At 36.6% G+C, this 23,446-nt stretch overlaps 1 protein-coding gene across 4 annotated transcripts in view; it reads left to right on the top strand.

Annotated features, from left to right (window-relative positions):
* Positions 1-23,446, top strand: part of GABRG3 (gamma-aminobutyric acid type A receptor subunit gamma3) — an 803,787-nt gene that overhangs the window by 685,446 nt on the left and 94,895 nt on the right. For 2 of the 4 annotated variants that reach the window (XM_073887389.1, XM_073887388.1), the window contains exons 6-7: positions 13,145-13,183; positions 20,576-20,713. In XM_073887389.1, coding sequence (XP_073743490.1) covers positions 13,145-13,183; positions 20,576-20,713 — 177 coding nt within the window. The remainder of the gene's footprint in view (positions 1-13,144; positions 13,184-20,575; positions 20,714-23,446) is intronic. The other 2 variants (XM_025852098.2, XM_073887390.1) reach the window with 1 other exon arrangement.

Here is a 23,446-nt window from a genome sequence, read left to right as displayed (position 1 = left end):
CATGGCAAGCCCACTGGAATGTGGCTTATAGGGGACATGTTTCTCTTATTCTTCAAATGCAACTAAATGACTCATCACAATACTCTATCTTAGTGAATCACATTGACAATTATGCTGTTTATCTTCATCACAGTTTGGCAGAAAGAACCACAGAACCATTTAATAATAGTACTTTTTGACTGGTGACATGTATTTGTCTAGCCAATTCTCACCCTGATTGAAACAGTTGAAATTGTTCAATTTAATATAGCCTTAGTTACTGGGAATACAATGCTCTTTCCCTGAAATTGCATCTCCATGCTCACTCACATGCTCATCAAGTCTTGAGAGGTGTTCCATAGCTGTTTCATGATTTGAGGAAATGCAAGCTCAATTTCATTATCTGGCTGAGAAGCAATCAATTCCTTGTGGTTCCTTTGGATCAGAGATTGGGCAGCAATTAAATGTGCCTCTCAGGGGAGTATCTTAACTGAGAAGGGCTCACTTTCTTCTTCCAACAAAAAATGCTTCCAACAAAAAATAACCCAGATCCAGACTTATTTTCCAAAGGTTATTTTTTATGTGAGCTAAATGGTTGCACATTGCTGCTTATTGCTTATAACAGAGGATGTAATGATGAGAGTCTAGGCTGTCCAGTCTTTTAGAGGAACTCTTGGTTTCCATGGCACCCAGGCATGGAAGTGTAGTTCTCCAGGAGGATGCTGTGAGTATCACAACCCCAAGAACTTGTTTTCTCTGACTACCCTGTCTCCAGCATATTTCTGCCCCTTCTTTCTGGTTCCAGTATTCCATACCCGTTATTTTCATGCTCTCATAGCTCTATTCCACCAACATCCTCTCTTATAAGATTTTCCTTCCTTCTCTGCATTCCCAAGACATACATCCTTCCCAGCACACATTCCTGAATATCAAAAACTGGTTGTTCTTTGCCCTCTGTCTCAACAATTTTTAGATGGAATATATGATAGCTATTGAAAATGTGTCAGTGTAAAAATATGAGAGGACTTTTCTCTTTCTATTCTCATGGTGAGACAAGGAGTCTTCAGAGTCAGCTACCACATGGTGGTGGTTTGTTCTCCCCCCTCTTTTTTTTAAGATTTTATTTATTTCACAGGTGCCCATAGGGTGGTATGATTGGTTTGTTCTCCCTTTGCCTCAGTCTTGCATCCTCATATCTGTGATGAGTCTCTGGAATGTCAAAGTGAACACATACATCCTGTGGGCCATGGTCAGCGCATGTGCTTCAGGTGACACACGTGACAATGTGGGCAGTTTCCAAAAAGAAGGGAAAACCCCTTTCAAGGATGTCATCATCCAAAACATGTCACCCTCCAGAAAAAGAAACTGGAAAACAAATTATAATTAGCATATGAGATTTAATAATCAAAGTGATAATTTAAACATGGGTCTCTGGACAGTCCTTTGCAATTTCAAGACTGGTGACATGTATTTGCAAACTTCCTTCAAACTATAACTAAATTCCTCAGATTGATATTCATTGTCCAATATTCAGAGTTTTTCTCTCTCATTTTTGCTATAAAGTGTAATTTTTCATTATTATCAAAGAGTGAAACTTGCATGTTTTCTGCATTTATCTCTTATTTGTTGTTTCTGTTTTGGGGGAAATGAGGGAAAGGCGACCATGGCTAGCTGAATCATGGGGAGCCTAAAAATCTGAGGGTCCATTCTATAGAATTAAGACTGTCATTGCTAATGTAATTGCTCAGAGTCCATACTTCTGGAGTTGTAGATGTATCCAGGAATATTTGAGTTTAGTATCAAAGCATTGATCATTGGATAAATGTAAGTATTATAATAATATAACCAGAAAAATATTTAAATATATTACCACTGTCAATATTTTTGCTCACCATTTCCTCAAATAGAACATTTCAAATATTTTTAGTTTCTGATTTTTCATATTGTTTTAGGTAGATAGACCCCCAAAAAATTGTTTCCAGGCAGACATTTTTTGTGATAATTTGCATGAGGCAACAATTCAAACAATATCCAAATTAAAGTAAAAGTCATTCCACCTCTCCTGATGGCAACCCAAACCTCTGCTTGACACTGAACCATGGTTAGCACATCATGTGTTTGTCCCATATGTTTATGTTTGCTCATGCAAACTTACAATAATATGTACATGAATATACACATGTACACACACTTATTTTTTAAGATAAACTTACACTCACCATATCTTTCTGGATCTTGTGTTTTTTAAAGTGCTGTGGGCATACTTCCAACTCAGTGCATATTGTACTACCTCCTTCTTTTTAATGGCTTTATTGTAATCAAGAATATGGATGGAGCATAATATTTTCCACCTTTGAAAAACAGCATGGCAATAAACATTTGTGTGTGTCTATTTTGTTTGAGTTTTATTACTATTATTATTCATTTTCCAGGACTGAATTTCTATCAAATAAATTCACAAGCCAAAATTTATGACATTTGCTGCTTTAAAACATAGTGCCACATTTCATTTTTATGATTTTGTTTTAATTAATAATGTGTAAGTGATCTTTTTTTTTACCACCTTTATCAGCACTGGGTGTTATGATACCTGTTTTAGTAAGTTGTTTTTTAAAATATATACACTGCCTATCTTGGAAAAAGTCAATAAAACAAAGAGGCAACCCACAGAATGGGAGAGGATATTTGCAAATGACACTACACATAAAGGGCTGGTATCCAAGATCCATAAAGAACTTCTCAAAGAGGTTACTGCCTATGTTCTCCTCTAGGATTTTGATGGATTCCTGTCTCACATTAAGGTCTTTCATCCACTTTGAGTTTATCTTTGTGAATGGTGTAAGAGAATGGTCGAGTTTCATTCCTCTGCATGTAGCTGTCCAATTTTCCCAGCACCATTTAGTGAAGAGACTTTTTCCATTGCATGTTTTTTCCTGCTTTGTCAAAGATTATTTGACCATAGAGTTGAGGGTCCATATCTGGGTTCTCTATTCTGTTCCATTGGTCTATATGTCTCTTTTTGTGCCAGTACCATGCTGTCTTGGTGATCACAGCTTTGTAATAGAGCTTGAAATTGGGCAACGTGATGCCCCCAGCTTTGTTTTTCTTTTTCAACATTTCCTTGGCAGTTTGTGGTCTTTTCTGATTCCATACAAATTTTAGGATTGTTTGTTCCAGCACTTTGAAAAATGTCATTGGAATTTGATCAGGATGGCATCACCCACAGCAACTTCTTTCAAGATACATCTCCAAAAGCTAGTGAAACAAAAGCAAAAATGAACCTTTGGGACTTGATCAAGATAAAAAGCTTCTGCACAGCAAAGGAAACAGTCAACAAAACAGAGAGTCAACCCACAGAATGGGAGAAGATATTTGCAAATGACACTACAGATAAAGGGCTGCTATCCAAGATCTATAAAGAACTTCTCAAACTCAACACCCAAAAAACAAATAATCAAGTCAAAAAGTGGGCAGAAGATATGAAAAGACACTTCTCTGAAGAAGACATACAAATGGCTAACAGACACATGAGAAAATGTTCATCATCATTAGCCATCAGAGAAATTCAAATCAAAACCACATTGAGATACCACCTTACACCATTTAGAATGGCAAAAATGGACAGGTAAAGAAACAACAAATGTTGGAGAGGTTGTGGAGAAAGGGGAACCCTCTTACACTGTTGGTGGGAATGCAAGTTGTTACAGCCACTTTGGAAAAAAGTGTAGGGGTTCCTCAAAAATTTAAAAATAGAGCTACCCTATGACCCAGCAATTGCACTCCTGGGTATTTACCCCAAAGACATGGATGTAGTGAAAAGAAGGGCCATATGCACCCCAGTGTTCATAGCAGCAATGTCCACAATAGCCAAACTGTGGAAAGAGCCTAGATGCCCTTCAACAGATGAATGGATAAAGAAGATGTAGTCCATATATACAATGGAATATTACTCAGCCATCAGAAAGGATGAATACCCAACTTTTACATCCACATGGATGGGACTGGAGGAGATTATGCTAAGTGAAATAAGTCAAGCAGAGAAAGTTAATTATCATATGGTTTCACTTATTTGTGGAACATAAGGAATAGCATGGAGGACATTAGGAGAAGGAAGGGGAAAATGGGGGGGGGCGGAATTGGAGGGAGAGATGAACCATGAGAGACTATGGATTCTGAGAAACAAACAGGGTTTTAGAGGGGAGGGGGGAGGGGGATTGGTTAGCCTGGTGATGGGTATTAATGAAGGCATGTACTGCATGGAGCACTGGGTGTTATATGAAGACAATGGATCATGGATCACCACATCAAAAACTAATGATGTATTGTATGGTGACTAACATAACATAACAAAATTAAAAAAAAAGCACTTCTCAAACTCAACACCCAAAAAACAAATAATCAAGTCAAAAAGTGGGCAGAAGACATGAACAGACACTTCTCCAAAAAAAGACATACAAATGCCTAACAGACACATGAAAAAATGTTCATCATCATTAGCTATCAGGGAAATTAAAATCAAAACCACATTGAGATGCCACCTTACACCAATTAGAATGGCAAAAATTGACAAGGCAAGAAACAACAAATGTTGGAGAGGTTGTGGAGAAAGGGGAACCCTCTTATACTGTTGGTGGGAATGCAAGTTGTTACAGCCACTTTGGAAAACAGTGTGGAGGTGCCTCAAAGAATTAAAAATAGAGCTACCCTATGACCCAGCAGTTGCATCACTGGGTATTTACCCCAAAGACATGGATGTAGTGAAAAGAAGAGCCATTTGCACCCCAATGTTCATAGCAGCAATGTCTGCAATAGCTAAACTGTGGAAAGAGCTGAGATGCCCTTCAACAGATGAATGGATAAAGAAGGTGTGGTCCATGGGGCGCCTGGGTGGCTCAGTCATTAAGTGTCTGCCTTAGGCTCAGGTCATGGTCCCAGGGTCCTGGAATCGAGCCCCTCATCAGGCTCCCTGCTCGGAGGGAAGCCTGCTTCTCCCTCTCCCACTGCCCCCCCAACTTGTGTTCCCTCTCTCACTGTCTCTTTCTCTGCCAAATAAATAAATAAAATCTTAAAAAAAAAAGAAGATATGGTCCATACATACAATGGAATATTATTCAGGCATCAGAAAAGATGAATACCCAACTTTTATATCAACATGGATGGGACTGGAGGAGATTATGCTAAGTGAAATAAGTCAAGCAGAGAAAGTCAATAAGGAATAGCATGGAGGACATTAGGAGAAGGAAGGGAAAAATGAAGGGGGGGGAATCGGAGGGAGAGATGAACCATGAGAGACTATGGACTCTGAGAAACAAACTGAGGGTTTTAGGGGGGGTGGGGAGATGGGTTAGCCCGGTGATTATACTAAGGAAGGCACGTACTGCATGGAGTATGTATAACACTGGATGTTATACGAAAACAATGAATCGTGGATCACTACATCACAAACTAATGATATATTGTATGGTGACTAACATAACATAATAAAATAAAATTTAAAAAAATGATTCAGTAGCATATTTCAATAAAAACTCTAAGCATGCATTACAAGGAGAAATACAAGATGCCAGACACAAAGCAAGCATCAAGGATGTTATCACTGCTTCAGTGAATTATATGAAGAAAATAAAAATAAGCATCAAGAATACTGGAAAAGTCAATATTATCATTTTCAGATGAAATGATCATATATCTTGAAAAAATAATGCATGCAACTGCAATGATTAAAAATAATAGAAGTTTTGAAATGCGCTCAGTACAAAATAAATATATAATATTTAACAGCTTTTATTTGCATTATCAATATGTATGTAAAAATATAAATGAAAAATGCCTCTTTACAGTAGACAAAAAGAGAAAGTAAAAGCAAACTTATACATGATAGGAACATTTTTTAACATTAATGGCACAAGACTTATGTGAAGAAAATCACCAAAATTCTATTGAAGAACCTAAAATAAGTCCTTCAAGAGAGGAATATGTTCCTGAAAGGAAAGATTTGCTATTGCAAAGATGACTTCCATGATTAATTTGATAATTAAGATATTTCAATCAGCATTCCAATGGTGTGGATTTTTCTGTATAATTGTTGTATTAATTGCGGTTATAACAGGAGAAAGGATCCTAATTTTAACAGTGATCCAGGGGAGGATTACAGTGATGATGATAAGCTTCAACTGCCTGACCTCTCATTTGCACAGGCTCTTTCAAAGCCCCAAGGAGGGATCCTAGGAAAATCTGCAAAAATAAAATATTCAAGCCATGCTATATGACCATGCCTATCCCTTTCCACATTGCCTCCCAAGCACTTTGGAGGGAGCAATGGGCATAGTGGTGGCCACATTTAGGATGCAACAGAAGAGGCTGATTGGAGTCAGAGGTGTCCGCACTTCACACCTGTGCACACATCTTGAGACATGTTCCTGAGTCCATGTGCCAGTCCCGAACTTCTCTCTTGGCTTGCCAGGAGCAGCTTTGCATGTTAGAAACTTTTCAGGAAAATGAGGTGAAAGGTTAGAGGAATAGCTGACAGCTCCTTTGCTGCTCATGGAAAACTAGGTGTTTACTACATCACTCAACAAATGTTCCTCTCTTGCCCTCCCATCCCAGGGAGTGGGCTCAATTTTGACATCACCAAATCCATAGCCCCTTCTCATAACTAGAACTTGAAATTTGTTATGTCTTTATTTGCATCACTCACATGCAGCCTGCCATCTGTTAGTGAAAAAGGGGCCAGTTTCATTCATGTGTTGGTGCCCCCGAACAGTTATTGGAGGTATGAGCACTCTGTATTTTTATGGTACTCCCAGAACTTTTTAAAATAACCACTTTATTGAGTTGTATTTTGTATACCATAAAATTCACTAGTTTGAAGTATACATGTCAGTATCTTTTGGTATGTTCATAGAATTGCACAACCATCATCACTACCTAACTTAAAACATTTTCATTACCCCAAATGAAACTCTGTGTCCATTAGGCAGGCACTCTCCATGCTCCTCCTCGGCAACCCTAGGTAACCACCAATGTATTTTCTGTCTCTCTAGATTTGCCCATTGTAGACATTTCATATAAGTAGAGTCATACAATATGTGGTTTTATTTTTACATTCCTCAGTTGGTACATACTGGGTTGTTTCCACTTTGGGGCTATTATGACTATTGCTTTTATGAACATTAATGTCCAGGTTTTGGTGTGAACATTTTTTCTTTTCTCTTGGGTATATACTGGGAAAGTGGTATGTATGGTTGACATTTGTATGGTTGACATTTTGAGGAACTGCTAAACTGTTTTCCATAGAAGTTGCACCATTTTACATTCCTACCAACAGTGTTTGAGGGTTCGAATTTTTCCACATCCTCTCAAACGCTTGCTGTTTTCTTTCTTTTTTTATTGTACTCACCCTAGTGCATGTGAAGCAGTATCTCATGCTAGTTTTGGTTTTCATTTCCCTAATGATTAATGATGTTGAGCATCTTTTCTTGTGCTTATTGGCCATACAGATATCTACCTTTAAAAAAATCTATTCAAAACTATTGCTCATTTTTAATTAGACTATTTGTCTTTTTATTGTTGAGATGTAAAAGTTCTTATATATTCTGGATACAAGTCCTTCATCAGATGCATGACTTGCAAATATTTGCTCCCATTCTGTTCCAGCATGCTTTTAAATTTTTATTTTTATTTTTTTAAATCTTGTAGGATATTAAAATTACACAACAAAGCTAATAATTTCAAATTTATGAATGGGTAATTCTTTGTGAGTAGCTGAATTTTTATAAGTAGTGAGTAGGTGAAACCTTGGAAGACTTCAGAAGCCACATATACACACACTCCCAGGCACAGAGCACATGGATGCCTCTCAGACTGCACTAAGCTAGGATGATCAGATGATGTGGTCCCATTCACTTGTTGGGTGGAGTGCCAACCTCATGTAGCCCCACTAGCCCCTGCACACCTCAGCTGGGCTCATTTGTCCTCCATTTGGTGAGATTAAGGATTGATGACAGTCTTCTGAGAATTACAAAAGAAAATTAAAAATATATATATACACAAGAGGTGTAATTAAATCTAGGCTGGTGTTTTCACATTTTTTTAAAACTAAGAAACCCTTAAAAGTAATACAAAAAATAAACATAAGCCTAAGGTTCTCTTGTTGACTATTAACTTCCCAAAGTCTGAACTGCTGTCTCCCTAGGGAAACATAGTTTGAAAACCTTTACCTTTTACCAACTGATTCCCTGAAGTGTCAACATCCATCCCATGAACAAATTTGGCTTGTTAAAAAAAAAAAAAAAAAGAGTTGTCAACATTTAGAAGCCAGGAGATTTTATACAAAATTACCTGTTTCTACTTTTTTTTTGAAAGGCCAAATATTTGGTGATTCTGGGCAGATACAGGGGGTGGGCATTGCTCTGGATAGGGCTGTGTGCTGGAGGTCTCTGTCACCCTTACCCCCTCATCCCACTTCACCCATGGCCTCTCTCATTTATGTTCCCTGCTCCCAAAGGCACTGAACTTGCAAATTTATTTCTAGGTGGAGCTTTTCAACTTTTCACACCAAGTCCTCCTGTAAAGTACAATTTCCATTCCAGAATCAGGATATGTACACATATATGCGTGTACTGAAAATAGCACAAAATATTTCTGGGGACAATACATGATGGTTTCTGATATGTTCTTTTCTATTCTTCTACTATATTTCATTTAAAAATCCTGGATATGATCCAATAAATTGATTTCAAAGACCCAATGTTTCAAAAAAACTATCCTAGACCACCCCATCATATTTTTTTTAAGATTTTTATTTATTTATTTGTCAGAGAGAGAGAAAGCACAAGCAGGGGAGTGGCAGGCAGAGAGAGAAGCAGCCTCCCTGCTTCTCAAAGAGCCTGAGGCAGGATTCAATCCCAGGACCCTGGGATCATGACCAGAGCCAAAGGCAGACATTTAACTGGCTGAGCCACTCCGGCATCCTCACCCTATCATATTTAAAGAGATAAAGCCCCAAGAGATTGATGGCTTGTCTACTATCTAAAAACCAGGTGAACAATGTGTTTAGACCAAAAAATAACCTACAAGCTTCAATTCAAGGGCTCCTATTTAATAATAAATAGCCACTGAATGTTGGAGTACAGTGAGTTCAGAAACCTCTGAATGAAGAATTTTGAGGTAGAATCTGGAATGATTTTTAAACAGTGGACTTAAGAGTTTTGTGACCTAGCAGTAAACCCTACCATACCCAGTAGACCCTACAATATCCAGTGGACTCCACAGTATCCAGTAGCCCCTACAGTACCCAGTAAACCCTACAACATCCTGTAGCCCCTACACTATCCATCAGCCCCCTAGACAATATATCCAGTAGCCCTTACAATATTTCTTAATCTCTGTGCCCTCTTACCCTGACAGTGATAAATTTGCCATTGATGCCTGAAGCTGCCCCCAATCTCTGGAGTACTTTTTGTGACATTTGCATTGAGAAAATAACATTTTTCCTAGCATCAGGAAAATTATTATTATAGTTGGCTACATTAACAACCATAAACAAGAAATTAATCACAATTGCCAAAGTGGAATTTATTTTTTCTTGCTTAGAAACAAAAATAAATTTAAAAACAGCTTCTTATTGCATCTTTTAAATCAATGGTGTCCTCTTTCACCTCTAAACATTTCTCAGAGTAGGTCAAATGCAACAGATAAGGAAGCTACCACTTAACTCTCATCATTCAAAACAAATACCACTTTTCTCTAGACAAAAGGCTGTGCAGAGTATAATTTTTCTCTAAGGTTGTTGCCTCTTGACCCACTGCATCCTAAGCTGAAAGCACAAGAAGAGGGACCCAGAGGGGCCTGCAGGAGAGCAGTTGACAGTTGGCATAGCTACTACTTGTTGCGCCTTACCCACCCTCCCTCCTTTAGCCACCTAGGACTGAAAACCCATAATGGAGAGCCTTCTGGACAGCTCAACACAAAGAGGGAAGAACTTTTCAATGCAGTATTTTGAATGAGGGGTGTAATTTTATTTTATATTTGGCTCCACAATAAAAACTACAGTTGACATTAATTCAGTAATTACCATGGCCTGGAACACTGCTGAGCACTTCATGTAATCTCTTAGTCAGTTTGGGCTGCGATTATAAAATTTCATAAAATGGGCAGCTTAAACGGCAAACGTATTTCTGACTGTTCTGGAGGCTGGAAGTCCAAGATCAAAGTGTCAAATTCAGTGTCTTCGGATGGCCCACTTCCTGGTCTACAGATCTCCCTGCCCTGCCCTTATGTGGCAAAAAGAGTAATCATCTTTCTTGTGTCTCTTCTTATAAGGACACTAATCCCATCACAAGAGCTCCACCTTCATAAGCTAGTTGCCTTCCAAAGGTCCCACCTCCAGATCCCAACACATTAGGGGTTAGAGTTTCAACATATAAATTTAGTGGGGTGTTAGGGACACAAACAATCACTCCATAACATGTAACTATGTGCAGTCCTCAGTGCCACTACACTATTAGGAGATAGGATTCCCATCTGCATTCTTCATATTTCACAAATTAGGAGCCTAAGACCTGGGAAGTTTTTTACTTAATGGGATCAAAGTCCTAGAGCATAAAGGGCAGAGTCTGAATCCTGGCTGTAGGGTTGCTGGTATTGCTGTTTTTGACATGCTCATATATTTTCATTTTGATAAAACTTTTAGGCTCCCAGTGGCTATTTTATTGGTTAAATATAGGCTTTGGTTTGCAAATTGTGTGGACATTTTCCCAGTCTTTTTTTCTTTCTTTCTTTCTTTCTTTTTTTTTTTTGATAAGGAAAAGTGCAGTGAAACCGCATATGATAGGTACCCAACATCAACATTTTGTTCTTTCAGCTTAGAATGTCTCCTCTCCTATTTGTTAAAGAATACCATAGGTGCCTCTACCAGATACACACTTCTGCTAATCCATTGTCATTATCACACAAAGTTAATAGTGATTCCTTAATATCATAGAAAGCTCAATCTATGGCCAGTTTCTCCAGATCATGACCTGGGATCATGACCTGGATCATGACCTGGGCAGGAGGCAGACGCTTAATGACTGAGGCACCCAGGCACCCTGACCCTCTATTTATTTGGATAGAAACTAAGTGATCTTGCCTGTCAAGTTTTACACATTCTAGATTTGGCTGATTGTATTTTCATGGTGTCATGTAGTCTCCACATTTCTTGCACACTGGTAGGTAGCTCTAGAGCCTTACTGAGCTTTAGGTTTAACTCTCTTGACAAGAACACTTGATAGGCAGTCCTGTGTAATTTTGATTACATCATGGCAGAAGGAACATGTCTGCTTCTCCTTCTTTAATGATGTTAAGACAGCCTCCCAGATCCCTCAGATGCTACAGAGGGGCATAATTTAATTACACCATTTTTTTCTACATTTGTTAGCTGTGGTTTGTTTGTAAAAAATAACTTTCCCTAATCAGCATTTATTTAGCTTAAATTCAGTTCTTAGAGGGCACCCATGAAAAATGCATATTGCCCTTTATTTATCAATTTTCAGTACAATTTGTTGGCTCCCAGCACCTTCTAGTTCTTTCTCTTATTTGGAATGAGGTTTGGTGTCTTTATCAACTTATGGTCCATTTTTATTGTTAACTGTTTATTCATAGATTTTACTATTGGATTTTTGGTGTTAATTTTTCTCATTTTTATATGTAATTCTTTATCAGTGTAGTTAGTCCTTTTATTCTGATATATTAACCATATTTGTCTCAATTTGTCATTTGTTGTTTTTACTTTCTTTAAGGATACTTTTTGCTGTAGATTGTTAAATCTTTTTTTTTCATATTGCCAATTTTATAAATATGTTTTTTAATTGCTTTTGGATTTTGATTGTTAGGAAACTTTTTTAAAATCCAAAGTTGTAAAAGAATTCATTCCTATTTCTATGCTAATACTTGCTTGGTTTTGTTTTATTTTGTTTTGTTTTTTTCCACAGTTAGATCTCTGATCCTTTTTGAATTTATCCTGGTGTACGGTATAAGAATGCATCCAATTTATATTTTTCTCATATGGGTTCCACAGATCATAAACTCCTTCCTCCTACTAATCTAAGTTGCTGCCTTCATCATATACTAATTCCAAGAGAATCTCACCTATCTTGTTCCTTGGTCTGTTATGTACCAATGCAAAATTGTGTTTAGTGTAGTCTTTATAATATTAAATAATCTTAAAAAAAAAACAAAAAACAAAAACTGGTTCCCCTCATTGCATTTCTCCTGGTAATTCTCACTTAACTATTCTTTCAAGTAAAACTGATAAATAATCAAATTGTCCGGAAACAGGGGGAAAGAAAAGAAGCTAATGAACTTCTTAATCTAGATCACATCAAATACATATTTAACTTGGGTAAAATCAACATCCTTACATTATTAAGTCTCCCTGTGCAAGAACATGGCATGTGTCTCATTTATTTGGTTTACTTTTGGCTCAATAATAACTTATGGACTGCTTCTTAGAGAATTTCACATTTTTGTTGTTATAACTGGTTATTTTATGATAGCTAAAAAAAATCATTTGTGTTAGTTCATCCATTAAGTCTTCTGTGTCTTCTAGTTGCAAAACCATATTTTTCTTTCTAATTTGTATGCCATTTATTATTTTATTTATTTATTTTGCTAGAAATATTTTGGCTAATGTATCCAATACAATGACAAATAAGAGTGAAGATAATAGACATTTACTCATTTTAAAAGAAAAGGAAAGTTTCTACTATTTTCCTTTTAATTAAGTTATTGGCTTCTGGTAATATGTGCACACTATGTATACACATATATGTATATATACTTATACATATATATGAAATATCATTTAGATTCTCCTTTATTGAATATTTTTACACAAATACATGCTACATTTTATCAAATGTCTTTGCCTTCTATGGAGATGAATATCAGATGGATTATATTCATGAATTTCCACTCTTTTCTTCCCATTAATCTCATTAGGTCATGTGTATTTAAAATAATATGCTGATTGAGACTATTTACTAATAATTTATTTGAGGTTTAGCATCAGTATTTGTTAAGTGTGATTTGCTTTTCTTGAGCATCCATTATCAGGTTGTATATCATTGTTATACTTACTATATAAAAATAACTAGGATGTTTTCCTTCATTTTCTACTCTCTAGATGGGCTTAAATACCACCAACAAGATCTGATTATTAAAGGTATGGTAGGACTCCCTGTGTTTCTATCTGGCCTGATGCTTTCTCACCGTCACTTGTTCTAGAACCTTCCATTTTTCCTTCTATGGGAACCAAATTGTTTTGAAAGAAAATTTGAAACTATGAAAAAGAGAAAAATACTCATGTTTTTGAAAATTAGAACTTGTAGAGTAAAATCTTTTACAAGTAAAATGCTCTAATTGTGAAATATTGTTGTTTGTTAAATCTGTGTTAAAAGTAATTATAACCTTCATGACAAACTTGACCAGCCACTGAAGTTATGAATGTCTGGTACATGAATCATTGATATTTTTATTTTATATGTTAACTATTCAATATAATAAAATGATTGGTCAGTTTGTTTAATCAAAAGCTTAATTTTATATATTTCACTGTGAAGTGAGGAAAAAGAAATAATTTTCATGTTTTCACAATGAGCAGATCAAATAGGTCAAGTGAGAAATAAATTAGATTGGGCGCCTGGGTGGCTGTCGTTAAGCGTCTGCCTTCGGCTCAGGTCATGATCCCAGGGTCCTGGGATCGAGTCCCACATCGGGCTCCCTGCTCAGCAAGAAGCCTGCTTCTCCCTCTCCCACTCCCCCTGCTTGTGTTCCTGCTCTCGCTCTCTCTGTCAAATAAATAAATAAATAAATAAATAAATAAATAAATAAATAAGAAATAAATTAGATTGATCAGATTTGGTTTCCCAAGGAATATATGGTTATGGCAAGGATTTTGATTTCTGTAAGATACTGTAAAAAATATTATACCTGAACTGATAATTTAAGTATTAGCCTAGATCTCATGATGTATGTGAAAGAACTTAAGGTTAAAAAAAAATCTTTGTTTTAATGAAACAACAAAGCAACAGTTAATAGAGAAAGCCTGTAAAGATTAAAATCCTTGTCTTAGATTTTTCTTAATATTGTCTTCTAGCTTCAAAAATTAGAAAATACTTTGGGGTGCCTGGGTGGTTCAATCAGTTAAGTGTCTGATTCTTGAATTCAGCTCAGGTCACGATCTCTGGGTCGTGAGATCCAGGCCCACCTCAGGCTCTTCACTCAGTGTGGACTCTGCTTGAGATTCTCTCTCCCCCTCTGCCCCTCCCTTCTGCACTTTCTCTCTCTCTCCCAAACAAATAAATAAATCTTAAAAAGAAAGAATGAAAGGAGAAAAAAAAAGAAAGAAAAGAAAAGAAAGAAGGAAGAAAAAAGAAAGAAAGAAAGAAAAAGAAAGAAAGAAAGAAAGAAAGAAAGAAAGAAAGAAAGAAAGAAAAAGAAAGAAAGAAAGAAAGAAAATACTTTGTTTTATAGGATACACACAGAGAGCCTGAAGAAAATCTTTCCCATCATGGCGGCCAGGGGCTGAACCTGGAGAGCAAGCCTATCTGCGTTGGTCATGACTCTTAATGCAAGCTTCAGTAAAATCTCTATAACGTGAGGCCAGCTGGACAGTTTAATGGACAAGATTTAGGAATTAACTTTGTTGATATGAAAACTTTATTCTCATAACCACAGGGCATGTTTCTCTTTAAAAAATTGCCATCAAGTAGTATTAGAGAATATCATATATACACACAAGTCGCACACACACATACAGGTACACATACATACACATACACAGAACTGACATCCAAGTAGAAGGAACTTGGTCAAAATAAGTTCAGAATAACTAATAAATAAAATTAATAATAAAACTATAAAATAATTATAATTAAATTTTGGAAATACTTATCTGAATATATTTTAAGGAAGGATTACTTAAACATCAATACAAAGATATATATAGAAATGATTGATGAATTTACTAATACAAAATTGTTGAAGTTCAGTATGTCAGACATACAAGAAAAATACCAAGAGAGAGAAAACAAATGGGAATGGGAGGCCTTCTTGAAATGATTCAAAATTATCCCAAAACAAAAGTTTCTATGCCCGGGCGCCTGGGTGGCTCAGTCGGTTAAGCGGCTGCCTTCGGCTCAGGTCATGATCCCAGGGTCCTGGGATGGAGCCCCACAACCAGCTCCCTGCTCGGCGGAGAGCCTGCTTCTCCCTCTCCCTCTGCCTGCCACTCTGCCTGCTTGTGTTGTCTCTCTATCTATCAAATAAATAAATAAAATCTTTAGAAAAAAAAAAAGGTTTCTATGCCCTGCTTAGGACTTTGGGAGGTTTCCTGCAAGTAAGGGCCCCTTGACCCTTAGAACATTGTTTGGCACATAATTACAGTTATATGTGACAGCAATATGATGGTGGTGGTGGTGGTACTGGGGAAGTTGATGATCACTGTGATAATGAGGACCATGACCATGATTGTGAGGATATTGATGATGATGATATATTGGAAGAGGAAGCATAGAAGAAAATTCAGTGGCTACTTAAGATACTGAAATTTTCCTCCCACTTTACCTTCTCTCTGAAATCCCAACTACCATCATTATATCAAGTTATTACATGCATCTTTGGAAGACTATGGTTAATTTAAATGTAAATACGTTTTATTGAAAGTGTTACATATAAATTTATCAACACATTAGTATTGATTTATTTGTGGAAGGAAGGATACAATGGGAGGCCTTCTGAATTAGAAATAAAACTGGAAGTTTTGTAAAAGGAGAAGTCATGTAGAATGGAGTTAAGAGAAGGCTCTGGGTTTGTTCTGCAGCTTCATCGAAATGGGCAAGTTATTTAACATTACAATGCTCAGATCAGTCCAAAACAGGATAAGATTAAATGGAAAATGTAGGTAAAAGTCCTATTGAGACTGTTGGTGTGCAATAAATAGAAGCCATCGTTTGTTTCTGTTATTATTGTTATTAGAATTATGGCATAGGGAGATCAACTTCGGAGTGGTGGAGTAAGGATCTCAGTGACCACTTTCCCACAGAAGCAGTGAAAATACTGGCAAAGCAACTAAAATCAACCATTTTAAAACACCATAAATTAACCAAAGTCACAGAAAAAATGAAAATTGTCTATCAAAGAGAAACTTCTGAATCTCAAAAAGACAACAGTGCCTGTACATGTCAGCTTGGGACTATTCCCTTTCTCTCTGCCTCCCTGCCAGCTCAGGAGTGTGGTAGTTGTGTAAGATGTGCAGGCTCACAATGAATGGAGAGGTAAGAACTTTATACCAAGAGCATCATCAATATTATGTCAAAACTAGCAGTATTTGAAAATTTTCATTCCCAAAGTGTTGTGGACATTTGATTTGACTCAGAGCTCAGCTCAGCTAAAAAATAAATTTAAGAAGCCATATCACCAGGGCATCATAGAAAAAAAATGGAAATCTTCTGACAGTGTTACATCTGCCTAAGTTTGTGATATCAATTAGTGCAAAGAAAAAAACCACACCCCACCCCAAAAAATTAAAGCAAGACCTAGATACAGAGAACTTTGAAAAACTCCAGCAAATTCATAGGGATCTATAAGAATGTTGTACACATGTGCAAGGCTGTGTGCATGCCCAGGAAAGATCTAAGAAAGGAGAAAGCCCCAGTTACTCACCTCTGGGTTTGAGGAATTGTACAAGCAGAAAATTAAAGCTAAGGCTGACTTGTAAACTGTTTAAAGTTTGAAGACATGCTTTCACACACAGATCTCCTTGGCAGAGGTAGGCAAGGCATTTAAGGAAGCATTCTGACTGATCATTGGCTGACCACTAAATTATAATGAACCAAAGGTGAACCCTAGGAGACCAGGCTTGAAAACGAGAACATAAAATCAACAACAACAAAAAGATAGCAGGGAACTCAGTGGCTACACACTGTGGGGAGTACAGATTTACAAATTAACCTGGAAAAGTCACTAAGGAAATAAACAACAAGAAGAAAAACAAGAACAAAACCAAAAATCCAGGAACAACCACCACCTCGAGTGGAAAGAGGGTTCTGATATTGGAGTTGTCACAAAACATTATCTAAAATGTCTGATTTCCAGTGAAAAATTACAAAACCTGCAAAGAAACAGGAAAGCACATCACATACAGAGTAATAAAAACTGTCAATAGAAATAATCCTTGAAATAATAGAATAATCCTTGAAAAATCCCAGATGTTGGATGTACTAGGCAAAATTTAAGTCTGCTATTCTACATGCATTCAAAGAACTAAAATAAACCAATGCCCAATGAATTAAAGGCAAGGAAAGTCTGACAACTAGGTATCATTAAATAGAGAATATCTGTAAAAAGACAGAAATTATTGAAAAGAAACTAATTGCAATTCTGGAGTTGAAAAGTACAATGACTGAAATTAAAAAGTCACTAGCCAGCTACAAACAACAGATTTGAGGAGACAGAAGAAAATATCAGCAGACTTGAAGATAGGCCAGTAAAGATTATCCAGTAAGAGAAACAAAATGAAGACTGAATGGAGAAAAATGTGAGGAAACTCATACACCTGTGGCACATCATGAAAATTACCAATATACATTTAATGAAAGTCCCAGAGGAGAAGAGCAGAGAAATAAGGCCAAAATTATTGGAAAAAATAACAATCAGAAGAAGTTCAACTAACTCCAATGAACTCAGAGATCCACACCTATCCACAGCAGAGTCAACTTGATGGTTTCTCAACAGAAACCATGGAGGTTAGAGGACAGATAACAGCTTCAAAATGTTGAAGGAAAAAGACTGTCAACCAATAATTCTATAACTAGCAAAACTCTTCAAAAATGCAGGAAAGTCAAAAGATAAGCCATAGAATGGCAGAAAATATTTGTAAAACATATGTCTGATAAAAGACTTGACCCAAAACATACAGATAACTCTTAAGACTCAAGAATATGAAAACAAATAATACAATTTAAAAATGAGCAAAAAATCTGGATACCCCACCAAAGAAGACATGTATTGGCCAATAAACCCATGAAAAGATGCTCTATATCATCAATCATTAGGGAAATGCAAATTAAACAGCAAGGTGCCACTTCACACCCACTATGACTATTACAATTAGAAAGACAGATATTAGCAAATGTTGGAAAGAATATGGAGAAATTGGAACCCTCATACATTGCTGGTAGGATTTTAAGGTAAAGCCTTGAAAAACAGTCCAGCAGTTTCTCAAAAATGTTAAATATAGAGTTACCTTATTCCTCAACAATTTCACTCCTATTTACATACCCAAGCAAATTGAAAACTATGTCAGCACAAAATCTCATACACAAGTGTTCTTAACTCTTAAGCAATTAGGTGGGTACTGTCATTTGCTTAGGTAGAAAAATGGAAGAGAAACAAGTTTCGGTTAAGGGAAGGGAACTCTGTTTTGGAACAAGATGTAAATCTTTTTAAAGGCTTTCTTAAGGTCTGGGAGCCATTTCTTTAAAATATAATCAAGAAAGATAATATCCCAATCTCCTAGTTTCTGTGGGAAGGTAATAGCCTAATTCAGTGGGGGCCTTGCTCCAAGTTGCAAAACTACCACTCATCATAAAGATATGAGAAGTCCTTGTTTATTTAAAAAAGAAAATGCTAAAGTTCATAACAGCATTATTCATAGAAAGCATAGAAGTGGACACAAACTGCCTATCAACTGACAAATGGATAAGCAAAATATGGTATATTCATGTAGTGAATTATTATTCCAATATTATTGGGTAATAAATAAGGATGAATTACTAACAAGGGCTACAATATGAGTGAATGTTGAATACATTACACTAAGTGAAGGACATCAGTTCAAAAGATAACATGTTGTGTGATCCCATTTATATGAAAGGTCCAGAACAGGCAAATCTATAGACAGAAAATATATTAATGGATGCCAAGAACTGGATGAGACAGGTGATGTGTGCAATGTGTGCAAGGAAGGGGAATGGGGAATGACTGCTACTGGGTCTGCGGCTTCATTTTGGGGTGATGAAAATATTCTAAAATCTAATTCTAAAATTACATTGTGATAATAGTTGCACCACTCCAAGAATACACTAAAAACCACTGAATTGTACATGTGTTATGTATGTGAATTGCACCTCAATAAAGCTGTTTAATAAAAAAGTTAAAAGAAATAATTACAGCATAAAGTACTTTTTCTGATTATGATAGTCTAATAGGAAGATAAAGCAAGCAGGACAGTGGCTTATGACCAAGTAAAATGTCTGGTTACTTCATAGAAATGTCTGGGGCTGAGTCTTAGTGCCTTGATATGAACATTGTCAAGTTAAAAGAGAGCAGGTATCCCAGCAATGGTGACAATAATTTCACAGAACAATACACAATCAGAAAGCAGGGGGCATACCTGTGTTTTATTTTAGTCTTTGAATGAGGGAGCCAAGCTAGCACTGATGGGAAGAAAGGGAAAATACCAGGAAGGCATATTATCTTTAAGAGTTTTACAAACTGATCTTTGCAATGTCTAATTAGAAATTTCCAACCACTTTATTAATATGTTTGTGTAAGCATGTGTGTATCAGTAAGGTGTTTTTCATATTCAGGGTGGTAGTGCATATAATTCCTCCTACCACAGTCTTGCCATCGGTGCCTATATTAATCAGTGAAGGGGTAATAATACCAATGCTGTCATGTGTTGAGTGACAACATGGGCTCTAGACCTGCTTTTGGTGAGGGATGCCCCAGGGAGCAGACCTTGCCATAGAGCCTGGAGACAGGTACTCTAGAAAACAAGTATTGCCCAAGTGGTATTCAGAAGTGGAGATCCAGGAGTTGAGAAGCAGTCACAGGGACAATCTCTGGCTTGGGTCAGGGAGCCTAAGCGGCCCTAGTAATAACACCTGTCCAGGACACCTGGCTCTGTGCAGGTTACCACACTAGGCTTAAGGCAGCAGAAACACACCAGCATCTTGCTTCCTTGAGTAATGAATGAATAAGATAAGTATTGGTCTCTAATAATGGTCAAAGCTCACTGATCAGAACTGGAGACTGATGTCAGAGCAGGACTGAGAGTCAGCTGACCTTTGGAATCCTGGAGTGATTGCCTTATTAAATTTGTCTTTCCTGAGATCTGAAAGGATTAACTTCTGGGGAAGGGTGAAGGTGTGATGGGCGTAGGCCAGGTAGTTAGATCTCAGAGTCTGGAAACAAGTAACACTCTGAGCAGCATCTCCACACTTTGAAAGTTGACCACAGCCTATGGTGACTAAAAGTGGCTCTCCAAGGTTAAAGAAATAAAGATAACAGCCTCCTTATATGCTGTGTCCACACAATGACCAGGCTTGTGGCTGGAAACATCTTGCTGATGAAGATCTGCAGCAAGAACTCTGGGTTGAGTGGCCTTTACCCATTAATTTTTGAGTTTTAGTGTCTTTGAGGAAATTTTTGAGAACAAAAACAAATATGGCCTAAAATTTTAACTTCTGTTAAATGATCAGAATGATAATTTTGACTTTCATATTTAATAAACCTATGTCTTCAAGTGTTAATATTTATTCTGTATTTTCAGATGGCTACCCCAAAGAAGAGATGATTTACAGATGGAGAAAAAATTCAGTTGAGGCAGCTGATCAGAAATCCTGGAGGCTTTATCAGTTTGACTTTATGGGACTCAGAAACACGACAGAAATTGTAACAACATCTGCAGGTAGGAATTAATTTAAGGAAACATAACTATCAAAGAAAATCTGACTTTTTTCCTCTGATGCCTGAGGCATAATCGTGCCTTTAATGTAGAATTACATCATGTGTATGTTTTAACTAATTATATTAAGGCAATTATATACCTCGGTGATAATTGAGACAAAACAACTGATTCAATAGTGAAAATATATTTTTTAAGATTTTATTTATGTATTTGAGAGAGAGAATGAGAGAGAGATAGCATGAGAGGGGGAAGGGTCAGAAGGAGAAGCAGACTCTCTGCTGAGCAGGGAGCCTGATGCGGGACTTGATCCTGGGTCTCCAGGATCATGACCTGAGCTGAAGGCAGTAGCTTAACCAACTGAGCCACCCAGGTGCACTAGTGAAAATATTTTTTAATGTTTTATTGGGATGGAAAAAGGATCATGAGAATTGTCTCATATTTTTTAATCAATATTGTTTGCATCATGTCTACAAACTTAACTAGGATTCCCACTATTGACCATATTTACATAAACTGATTTTACTAATGATGAGAGTTCTACAGCTTTCCACATACATAATAAGAATAAAATATTATTGACAATCTACACATAAAGGAAGCTGTTGTGAAATGTCCTTTGAGTTTTAATTTCTAGCTTCTTCCTTTCCTTTATACTAAACCTTATTTTGAGCTTTATATTTCTTTTCCAACATATTGAACACAATTATCCACCAATTTGATTTTATTAAGTGACCATTATATGCATAATATAAAGTATGTAATTAGATAAAAAGAGATGTTTCATCTAGTAGAGTATTTGACTGTTTTAAGGGTTTTGCTTTGTTTTATAGGGTTTTTTTTTGCTTTGTTTTATGGGTTTTTTAATTTATTTTTGACTATTTATTCCTATAATCCACTATTTTGCAACTGATTTTCTTTTGCCAGGGTGTGGGGTGCAGATGAGGTTGGAGCCAACTTCTCTACTGATCTTATTGTTAATATGAATAGTTTATTGGCTCTTAAAACTCCATAATAATTTGTTTCACTGATGACTAAGATTAAGATTTAAACCTTGCTAATCAGTGGTAAATATCTTTAAAGGATAGTCTGAATTTTTGATAGAGTTGTAAAATATAGAACATTTATACATTAAGAAAAGTCTGAAAATCTACCTGATTAACAGAGAAGAGCAAAACTTCCCTATAGGTGTCATGGTGGTAAAGGTGAGAAAGCCATCTGTGTTTAAATATTAAACAATAAGGTTAAAAGAATAGAAGATCATAATTTATTTAAATAATCTGTGGAGGCAGCAAGAAGGGAAGTGTTTTGGAGAGACTTTTTCCCAATTATGAGGCACCTACATTAAGAATGTATTTCTGCTCCCTGAAAGGTAGAAATGCACTAGCAGACCTTTGGATATAAGGCAACCCAAAGGAGGGTAACTAAATGAGGGGATTGTTCTAGCATTTAAATGCCAAATGTCGATTCTGTTTTTCCTTTCTCAGTGTTCTCTGAAAGATGATGTTAAAGGATAGGAAATTCAAAGGCAAGTAAAACTGCTATAGGGTTTTGAAACTGACTGTATGAGAATACCAGCACAGGGAAGCAGCAAACAGAAAGGGGTGTGGAGTCAAGGTAATAGTCTGAGTGATTATGTGCTAGGTGATACTTTTACCAGACACAGAACCCATTGCAAAAAGGTTCAGCTACCCGCTGCTGGAAAATCAATACTCAAGAGATGTGATGGTGGGAGAGGAAAGGTTGCTTTATTCAGAAGATGGTGGGCTAACATCTCAAAGATCATCTTCCTTGTCCAGCTGAAGCTGGAAGGTTTTAAAGGGAAAGGCATAGGAGAAGGGAGGAGGACTACATGCAGGAGAAGCAGGTACCCAGAGGCCAATCCTCTGTGGACATGATCCTGAACAGACTTGTTGGCATCAGTGGCAGTTGTTTTCCAATGTAGTCAGGCCTTATCTTCTGGGAAAGTTTGGTTCTTCCCTCCTTGAGGCCAGTGGTCTCTAAATCTCAAGGAAAGTAAGTTGGTTCTGTTAGAGATTAAAGGACTTAGTTCTACAAATAATGAGTGTATAAGCTTGAAGCAAGTTTACCCTTCAGATGGGTGGGAGTGCTATTACATTACTGTGGGTTTAAAAAAATATATATGGAAAACATTCACTGGCAGCAAGGAGCTTTCAGTCTCACTAGAAAAACATGGTAGATATGAGAGACTTATGAACAAACTAGGAATTTGTACACCAGCATAACAAATAGACATTATATTAAACTAAATTGTACTCAAGATGGAAGCAAGGTTTAGGACAGTCCTTTATGAATAAGGAATGAATGTTTCTCAGGACTTTTTTTTTTTTTTTTGGTCATTCTTTTTCCATGAAGTCAATGAATGTATTGACATTAATAGATGGATGTTCTCCATCTGCTCCTCTTCTCTGGCTTCTCCTATTTCTATATGAAACTTCACATTATATTGAATCTTATAAATCATTCCCTCTCCTTTAGAAAATAAGCAAAAAATATATTCTAAAGAAATTAATCTATATTAAAAAATTAAACTCACTTGCTTCTAGCTAATCAGATGCTCTTTGAAGATGGGAGTGAGATGTATGGATTTTCACTATTCATTTCTAAACTTCTCATGGGCCCAAGGTGGTCAGCACCCTCCCATATCTGTCTTTAGCAGCCTAGAATGCTCTTTATCTTATTTCCCCAGTGGAAAACCCTGGAGAAATCATTACA

Source organism: Callorhinus ursinus, unplaced genomic scaffold (genome assembly GCF_003265705.2).
Source record: "Callorhinus ursinus isolate GAN/ISIS: 27379988/994484 unplaced genomic scaffold, GSC_fseal_2.0 scaffold78, whole genome shotgun sequence".
Taxonomy (NCBI): domain Eukaryota; kingdom Metazoa; phylum Chordata; class Mammalia; order Carnivora; family Otariidae; genus Callorhinus; species Callorhinus ursinus.
This window is presented reverse-complemented; position numbering and strand designations above follow the sequence as displayed.